The following is an 8,957-nucleotide window of genomic DNA, read 5'->3' as shown; positions in this document are numbered from 1 at the left end:
TATTGGCGCATAAAAACCGAGTCAAACCGAAATGAATACGGAGAAAAGGAAATCAGCAAAGGGAGGACAGCCAAGGAAGCCAAAGGCAACCCAGATCAGTCTCCGTCCGTATGGATGGCTGTACGTCCGACCAACCGACCATGGAAGCCGGACGGAGTCTTTGCTCTCGGTTCAATTTGAAAGGGAAGCTGTGCTTAAGAAGGCGTGTAATTGAAACATTCAAAAGACAATTTCCAAGTCTTAGCACAGACACACTTAATGGACGCAAAAGACATGGACAAAGTTAAGAAGTGAAATGCGAAAGAAAAATGCCAGCAAGTTCGGGAGGCAGTGCATCCTTGGCTGGGATGGAGGGTTCTGGGGGTGAGTGGCAATCAGGCGTGACCGGGGGTCAAATGGATTGGCATGAAATATTCTTACGTATTCTTACGTCCACTTTTTCTCATCCAGCTGACACCCACTCAGGTCGGCTGAGCCCTTCCTTCCTTTCTTCGCTTCCGCTTTCCGTTTCCCGCTTCCGCTTCCCATTTCCCGAAGGTAGACAATGCGTACGTTAATTAAACAAACAGCCAATAAGATTGATGGCACTTTGATTGAAAAACAATTGATGCAACTGTGCGTACACATTAGCATGATATTGGACGCCTGGTCATCAGAGATGCCGGAGCGTGTGGCTCTTATCAGCTGGCAGGCCAAAAGTTCAGCCCCAGGATGCGAGGTTGGAAGGATGCGTGGAGTTGGTCCAAAGTTCGCATAAATAAAGTCCAATATCAATAGAGACACTTGTGTATGTGTAAGCTGATTGACAGCATTACAGGGTCCGCTTCCGTGATGTTTTAATGGATTTTTGATTTCCACTTGGCCCATCGCTTTCAGGGGTTGTTGCTGGGGTGCACACTTTTTTGCTTCCTTGTTTATCGCTTATGTAAACAGGCCACAGGACGCCACTTGATATCCATGGGATGTTGCAGTTCAATGATAAAAGTCAAGAATGATTTCCACGATACATGTCTTCAAAGGACACAAATTTGCAGTCCTCTTTATACACAACATAAGCATTTAAACACACAAATATATTTAATATAATCGGTGGCGCATACATAGTTCTAATTGAAGTACGTTTAAATATCATATTCCGCTATTTACAAACACACTATGGAGAGTTTACTATAAAAGCCACAATCAAAGGTATAGCTTTTGACACCGCCGAATATTCGTTGACTTTTCTAAAATCCGCCCAACTTTCATGTATAATTCGTAAGCCAAATGTGCCTAATTTCTAGCCAAAAAATGGATTTGTTTGGTTTTCAGTGTGGCGTGTAAAAAATTGGCCAATGCCAAGTCTTTTGTTTGTCATGTCTTTTTGTGGTTCGTATATGGATTTCCTAGTTCACCAACCTGGATGTACGTATAACTGTTTGCATTCATAAGCAAAGTGCCGAAACTTTTTCTACCAAACGCCAAGCGACCTAATAATTCGCAAAGCAATATTGTGACATATATAATATTATGCTGACAGAACTTTAACTTACTAAAACGATAAATACTTTAGACACAAAAAAATATTAACTCACTACAGCATGGTGCTATAACAATCACAAGTACGCCCCTTTTCATCTACAAATATAAGAATCTCTAAAACCTTTCGGATTCATATCATAGTGTTTCCTAATGTGACATCAATGGAAGTGCTTCGTAAAACAAGTTGAATCTATTGCAATCCATTATTATAATAAATATATCACTTTCGTTAATTTATATTAAGTTTATGGGCTTCTTAAAGGGCTATTAATTTGCTTTTGCACTTTTCGGACTCCCACAGTTCTAGCAGATGATCCCGGGAGCTGGGTCCACGTTCTGGAGGAGTGTTCTCACCGGAAGCACTAGTGGGAGATAGGACTCCGGTCTGGAACAAATAAGAATAAGTCTACTGAAATTGTTCTTGATTTAACCAACCTTGGTGGCTATCTTGCGGGGATCCAAATTCATGCCAATGTTCTTGGCCAACTTCGAAAGGGGACTCGTGAGCTGCTTTAGCTTGTTGCCCTCCGGCTGAGTGGGCAGGCCCAACGGCAAGCTAAGATCCCTGGTAGACGCACTGGAAACGCGGCAGGCAAATCGTTACAATTCAAACACCACAGTCTTAGCTTCTAATTATGGTTTATTTTGAGCGTTTTTTGGGCCGAAGGCCAGAGTGTATATGGTTGTGTATAGAGCAGGCACAAATATTTCGATTTTTGTTCAATAATACATGCTAGTCTTAGGTAATCATTATAATAAATACATAGAACACATTGAACGCATAAAAGAAATATAATAATACTTTGAGCTTGAAAGGTATAAAATATAATCCAAGTTATTACGTACATAAATTTACAAATTCTAATAGAAAAAGATTGGCTAATAAACAACAAAAGACGAGAACGAGAATCGAAAACACATCTGCAACCAAAGATCAATTGTAGAATACCGACCTGGACAGAGGCTTCACCCGTTCTTCGTCCTCGTCCGCCTCGAAGGCTTCCTGGGCCTGCACACATATCTGAGGATTGGGCGTTATTGGCCGGATTGCCGGAGCATTTTCCAGTAGGCCTGTGGGCAGGTTTACGTGATCCGTCACCGACGTAATGGAAATACTTAACAGGTCCTCGGGAGTTTTGCACATGCTGTCCTTCTGCTCCAACTGCCGCATTTCGTCGGAGGAGGTCGGCGACTTCTCCTTCTGGCTTCCCATCACAATGCCCACCGAGGGAAGAAACGCGTTTTCATTGTAGTTGGACCTATCCAGGGCTATTTCCACATCGGAGTCCACCTCGGGCTCGTACAAGCTGTTATCGTGCTCCTCAGTGTCTGTGCTACTACCGCTGTTCGAGTTGCGGGGCTTGTGACCGACAGTGAAAACAGTATTTCCTGCCTCCTGCCCCGATTCAATGTCATTCCCTCCAGGCTGACGCATTACCTGTGGGTTAATAGTAGCTGCCAAGTTGCTGGACTGGGCTTGTTGCTCCGAAGCAGAGCTCGAGGGCTTCTTGAAAGTCTGGCCCAGTTTAGAGAACTGCCCGGCTACGTTTGACAGAGCCTTAGAGCTGAGCTGCACCAACTGAGATTCGGAACGGTTTCGCGGCATGCCTCTGGGTACATCAAGGTTGGGCACCTTGCTTTTCCTTCGCTGAAGCACTCCGCCAGTGACAATCCGTACATCCGTATTTCCAGCATTATCAAGAGCAATGCGGAGCATATCCACAATGGATGTCATAGACTCGGTGAGCTCCTCCTGCGTCTTGATTACATAGGCAACGTTATTGAAGAAGCGCAAGTTGGCGGAGCGGAACATGTGAAAATAACCCTCCTGCTCGTCGACTATATAGTTTATTCGCAGACAAAGATGGGCCGGTGCTGATCCCTGGAATATCTTCGGCTGCTGGTGCATGCCCAGCTCTATAAGACGCACAAGAGATAGGTACACCTTCTCAAAACGAACGATCTTATCCAGATGCGAGTCGTACTCGGCCACAATGTAGCAGTCATCGGTGAGCAGCAGTATAGAATCCACCTCGGTTTCGTTGGCATTTCCCGAGCTGTAAAATATTTCTTAAATATTGTTCAATTCAAGCTTTAAGCTTTAAACTAACCTTGGATCAGCGTCGATGAGGCCCCAAGTTCCGACTGGATACTGAGCCGATCCCAGTAGTAGACGACGGCAGTCCTCCACAAGCATCTTGGCGTGTTCAGCGTTTTCGGATGCATCGTTCTCATCCGGCGCCGCTTGACCACCCAGAGCAGTGAGCAATTCCGAGGAGACCTGATTGCCCAACATCAGATCGATGGTGGCCTGCCGATACGAGTCCTTAAAGCGAGCCAAATAATAACTGAAAGATGCAAATATTCATTTAAAATCTAGTGGAAGACTCTAGTGGAAGAAAAATAATAAGCGGATGCTTGGATGATTCATAAAAGGATAAGGCATATATTATATGGGTAGAGTACCTTTTGAGAAATAAGAATCAAAGAATATATAACAATTGGAGCAACTAAAATCTTTAACTGCATGGGCTTGGTTTCTTGGCCGTCAACTCCATCTTTGGATCGCCTTTGAACTGCGCACCTGGTCATGACGACGGATTCGAGCAACTGCAGCTCGGGCCCCAGTACCCCAGGATTATAATAGCCCCCCAGTGGTGGCTTGTATTCGGGGGTGAGAATCTGGATAATGGTGGCCAGCACATCGTCTTCCTGCAGCTCATCGGGCCGCTGCAGCTGGCCCTGCATCAGATCGATGACGCATTGTCGGAACGAGTCGGCAAAGTTTTGAATGAAAAAGCTACGAAGAAGTTGGGCACGTAATTAGCTACGGGTTTGTGCATCGGAAAAAGATAGTATTATTTTATATGGATTTTGTTAGAATAATAATTCTCAAGTTTAAACATTTGGAATACAAAGGTATTTTTGTTATTTTTATGGATAAAAAGCATGCAGGATTAGTAAAAAGATTTTACTAAAAACCAACAAGTGCGATCCAGAGAAATAGAGTGGGAAGACGATAATTAGAAACTAATGACATTTCATGGCTTTTAGACTTGGCATGGTTTGATTGATTAGCAGCCCCAATGACCAGATACTGGGCGAAGACATTATGATCTAGCTATCAACAAATATTGTTGATCTAGGGATTAATTTGGAAATGGGTTCAACAAAATATATGCAAACGTCTGGAGTGATTTACGAACCGATTGGCGGAGTTCATGCCGTCCTTCATCATGCCGCTTATATTTCGCTCGCCAGTTCGGGTGTAATCTCCCTGAGGGTTAAGACAGTTAATGGGGTTTTAAAGGAATTTACTTGTTTGCCAAATACCTTTAAAGCATTTGTTCCCGCATACTGCCGGCTGATAACATCACCATTGTTGGCCCAGAGCAGGCGAAAGGCCGACTTCAGTTTATCAGGAATTGGGGCTTGAGGGATCGAGAGGCCTAATTTGACGAGCTGAGACACCAGGACTGCCTTGGCTATGGCTGTTTGAACTACATTGGTGCGGTCCAGGCAATCCATGCAGTTTACCCGAAACACTGACATCTGATTGCAGAGCATTCCATGCTGATCGCGCCAGTGAAAGCCCATGGCACCAGTTTCAGGGCCCACTGCATCGATCAGGGCAGACACGTTCTCGAAGCGCATACCGCGGCTGAAATTATAGAATGTGATTTGGATTTAGTAAGTAAGCCATTGAAATGGGGTCAAGTAATTACCAGTAATCATGAAAATCGAAAGTTACGTATATTATCTTCTCATTGTTGTACTTAATCACATGCTCTGCATAGGCATCTCCAATTAGCTTCTCCTTTCCGCTCTGCTCCACTAGATTGACGATGCATACGCGACTGTAGATGTCCAACTCCTTGGTGAAGTGTTGCTCGAAGGCCTGCTGCGTTTCGGCCGGTCCGCGATCGAGACGCGGTGGAGGGCGATACTTGTAGCCAGGCTGGCTCCAGTAGATGGGCACAGAGCCCCGTACTTGAGTGAAAGATAATTGATGATGCCTGAACGAAAGTATTTGCTCTGTCTCCACATAGTTCGCGCAGTTCCCCTTCTCATCTACGCCGCGCCTTTTGTAGCTGTTGAATAATTATGATTAGTTTTATTGAACGAGAAAGGCTGGCCACTTTATAATACCGAGTTCCAGCACGATGACGCGATCTCCGCGAAACTAAGGCCAGCGTGAAACACTCATTGCCAATCACACACGGCTCGACTTGCACAAATCCCTGAATGACAGGAAGTATCCAAGTTTTGTCCTGCATATACAAGAGTCATTTGTAAGAAATCAGAGCAATAGACTTCTACGGCACTTACATTCATCTTGAGTAAATCTTCAATCATGTGCATGTTCCAAAAGAATCTTTCATCTGGCTCCGGCTGACTCTCTCCCGGTTTCGTATTGTGGCGCTGCAAGTTGTTGGTTATATCGCAATCAAAGCTAAAGTAAAAACTGTCCGTTTCATCGAAAATCTTGTGAAGCTCCTCCGTGATCCGCCTCTCTATGTTTCGAGGTTCCCGAATTCCCACCGAAGACTTAACCTGCTTTGTTGCCAAAGTCGCCGCTTGCTGGGTGGTGTCTTTAATAGTTTTCCCCGCATTTTTCATGACATCCCATGTCTTGTTCATGCCCTTGAACAGCTTGGTGCTATTCGAGGAGGTGGTCCCTCCACTGGAGGACGCGCTCACATTGTTGTTGTTCGAGGCAGAGTGGGTGGGCGTGGACTGGTTGCTCCTGAGGCGAAAAATTGGGAAATTAAATATTTATAGCTTTGAATAATAAATGGCCGACTTACTTTGAGTGCTTGGTGCAATTGGGCAAGTTAGAGTCGGGTTCCTCGGCACTCAGTATGCATATCGACTTTATTTGATACACCAAATCGGTGGAGTACAGTACCCCCACTGGGATGGCCTCCTTGACCACAACCAAATGAGGTTCGTAGACATTGGGAAGCGAGATGACACCCACAATTCCATGTGTTATGCCTATGCACTCGATATCGTCGACGGAGCTGAGGTCCCAACCTGAAATGGTAATAATCATGGTAAAGTTACAGTAATCATCACCAGGCAAACAAGTACAATTTCCAATGAATTGGACCTTATTTGCTTTTGATTAACGTACGCCCCCCGAACCAGACATATAACTTGCATGGCAAATACTGGCACAATGGCCAAGAACTTGGGCAAACTCAAATAGGTGGAATAAATACCTGAAAAGCTGGGCGGTACAATATTGACCGCCGCCTAATGACGCCCAAGTCTGTAATTTCTCGTTACATATTTGCATCTGGGGCGTTGCGTGTAGCCATATTGGCCCCTTTGGGGTTACGGCTGCTCATTACTGAGCACCCCCTAAACGGCCCCGCCACCAGGCCACTCGCAGCTAAAAACAGGCATGGAGAGTGCCCTTTACATGCCACCTACACACAATGTACGTGCAACCTTGAGCATCCTTGTGAGGTGGATGAGAGCTGGGTGACACAGCTCCCAAGTTACTTTTAAATTGTTAAATTTTATGCTTTAATCTTATCTTAGAACGAACTTATCTGGTTTGCCAGACTGATAGTGCGAACAAAACGTTCTGACCGACTGCTGTTTATCTGTAAGTCCCTAGACCGGAAGATTGGTGGAAGCCATAAATTATGTGAAGTCCACTTTTCATCGTGCGGACAAACAATTTTGGGCAAACAATGAAACTTGTCGGGCGGAGCTACTCCGTTGACCTTGGAACAGATTTATTGGCTGCGTCGGAGAAAGGTTTTTGGAGAAAGGGATCCGGCCACCCCACGGATGATGAGTCACGGACAGTGGTTACTCCTGGGAACCGGCAGGGAAGGTGGAGGGGCTGCAACAGTTATGGAAGTCCGAGGAGTCAATTAAATACGACAGGTTGCGTGTCAGCGACAATGATCCAAGTGTAATAGCTGCGCAATAAACAAGCAATTAGAGGTACGAATCCTGATGGCAGGACATGAATCCGACATTTATTTTATAGAGATTATTAATAGACTCGGTAGGTTGTCAATTGGATAATGCTGGCGGGGTTTCTGGTGTCATTATTTTTAGAATTTTTTGAATCAAACCAGATTCCGCAGAAAGTCCGTATAAGCTTAGTGCGCATTTGGCGGATGATTAAGCATTAGAGACACACAATGACCTTGATACCAAGGAACTGCATTTTTAATGACTGCCACTTCCGGGCTTGTTCCTGGACATTAATCATTTATACGGAAAATCAAACAAACTGAACATCGAGTAAATAAAGATTGAGTAAACTAAGCGTAAACTCAAACTAAAACAACTGAAATTAAGCAAACTACAAGCATATGTATTGGGGTGCTCCGCAATGAAACACCCACCCACATTTGCGACTTTCAAATAACAGGTTAACTTCCTGAGTCACACCACACGATTCACATGAATTAAATCATTTAAAATTTTGCTTTCTACTGATTTATTATAGTTTATATAAACGCAAACTGAATCATTTGCTTTGTTTGCATCTCGTAATATGAGGAAATTACCTGCTTTTATTGCAAACTCCGAGGTCTTGCGATTCCACCAGAGACTCTTGTCCCTTTTCACGAATATGTAGTAGGAATCGGTCTGGAACACCTCCATGGTTACTGATATCCGCGGACTACTATATTTGCGACATTATCCGACTAATTTTTGGTGCAATTGTTTACGAAGCTGAAGACAAGGGTTGCTGATAATATATGAAGATATCGATATCTTTTTTGGTAAATCGGATTTCATATAGGGCTGAATATATCTATATATCGATATTCCATGTATAAAAATGTTATGTCGAAATTAAGACACCGTTATTACATTGTTTGTGCCGCCATCTTACGGGAGAATGTGGTGGCGCCATCTATACGGATTTAACGTACAATGATACAACGGCCAACTTCCATTTCCGATGGCGCCACAATAAATTATTATTTTTTATTTTGCAGATTTTATATAGATTATTAAATGTTCTAAATTCATTTACCCGTCTCCATGAGCTCAGGTGGTCAAGGGTCCCGGTGGTTAATTTATATAAATAATTTCGACTTTAAATATTAAAGTATTAATTGAAATTTAAATATTGATACCTTGAAAAAACCTATAAAAATTTCAGCTCTAAAATTTTTAGAATTGAAAAGTTTTTATATTCAAAATTCCATATCTCAGAATTTATATCCTTTACTGATCCATTTAAATGATTGTGGGCTTTAGTCAGTTTTACCAATATTATCATTTGTTTACCAATTCGTGTCATTATCATCAATCAATTTTGTTGCAGGAAAAGTCTGTGGCCGCAGGCGCTTATGGCAGACATTAAACGGGTTGTAGCCACAATTTTGGCATGGATGAAAAATCGATGGTCCTTGAGACGATTCCTTCCAAGCGTAACAGCATATTTCTTAGGC

General features: G+C 43.5%; 1 protein-coding gene across 3 annotated transcripts; it reads right to left on the bottom strand.

Annotated features, from left to right (window-relative positions):
* Nucleotides 1-1,054: 1,054 nt before the first annotated feature.
* LOC6501376 (phosphatidylinositide phosphatase SAC2) lies at nt 1,055-8,289 on the bottom strand. 3 transcript variants are annotated; one of them, XM_014911527.3, is made up of 12 exons: nt 8,061-8,289; nt 6,330-6,558; nt 5,851-6,268; nt 5,671-5,792; nt 5,247-5,612; nt 4,855-5,182; nt 4,728-4,798; nt 4,106-4,321; nt 3,633-3,869; nt 2,475-3,578; nt 1,957-2,098; nt 1,055-1,906 (listed from the first exon to the last, which is right to left on the bottom strand). In XM_014911527.3, the coding sequence occupies exons 1-12, from the start codon at nt 8,155-8,157 to the stop codon at nt 1,778-1,780; spliced, it is 3,459 nt and encodes a 1,152-aa protein (XP_014767013.3). In that variant the 5' UTR covers nt 8,158-8,289; the 3' UTR covers nt 1,055-1,777. The 3 variants fall into 3 exon arrangements, with proteins under 3 accessions (XP_014767013.3, XP_001955103.4, XP_014767014.3); XM_001955067.4 differs by lacking the exon at nt 4,106-4,321; XM_014911528.3 differs by lacking the exons at nt 1,055-1,906; nt 1,957-2,098; nt 2,475-3,578 and having other exon boundaries at nt 3,701-3,869; nt 3,988-4,321.
* Nucleotides 8,290-8,957: the final 668 nt, after the last annotated feature.

This window comes from Drosophila ananassae, chromosome 2L (genome assembly GCF_017639315.1).
Source record: "Drosophila ananassae strain 14024-0371.13 chromosome 2L, ASM1763931v2, whole genome shotgun sequence".
In the NCBI taxonomy this organism is placed as follows: domain Eukaryota; kingdom Metazoa; phylum Arthropoda; class Insecta; order Diptera; family Drosophilidae; genus Drosophila; species Drosophila ananassae.
The sequence above is the reverse complement of the archived record's forward strand: the minus strand, read 5'-3'. Positions and strand labels throughout refer to the sequence as shown.

What these genes read in the sequence shown, in the direction of transcription:
- LOC6501376 (XM_014911527.3), bottom strand. Translation starts at nt 8,157, where the DNA reads ATGGAGGTGTTCCAGACCGATTCCTACTACATATTCGTGAAAAGGGAC. An exon ending in GGCATGAACTCCGCCAATCG is followed by an intron (nt 4,322 to 4,727) that starts GTTCGTAAATCA and finishes ACTTCTTCGTAG; the next exon opens with CTTTTTCATTCAAAACTTTG. An exon ending in GAATCCGTCGTCATGACCAG is followed by an intron (nt 3,870 to 4,105) that starts GTGCGCAGTTCA and finishes TGCATCTTTCAG; the next exon opens with TTATTATTTGGCTCGCTTTA.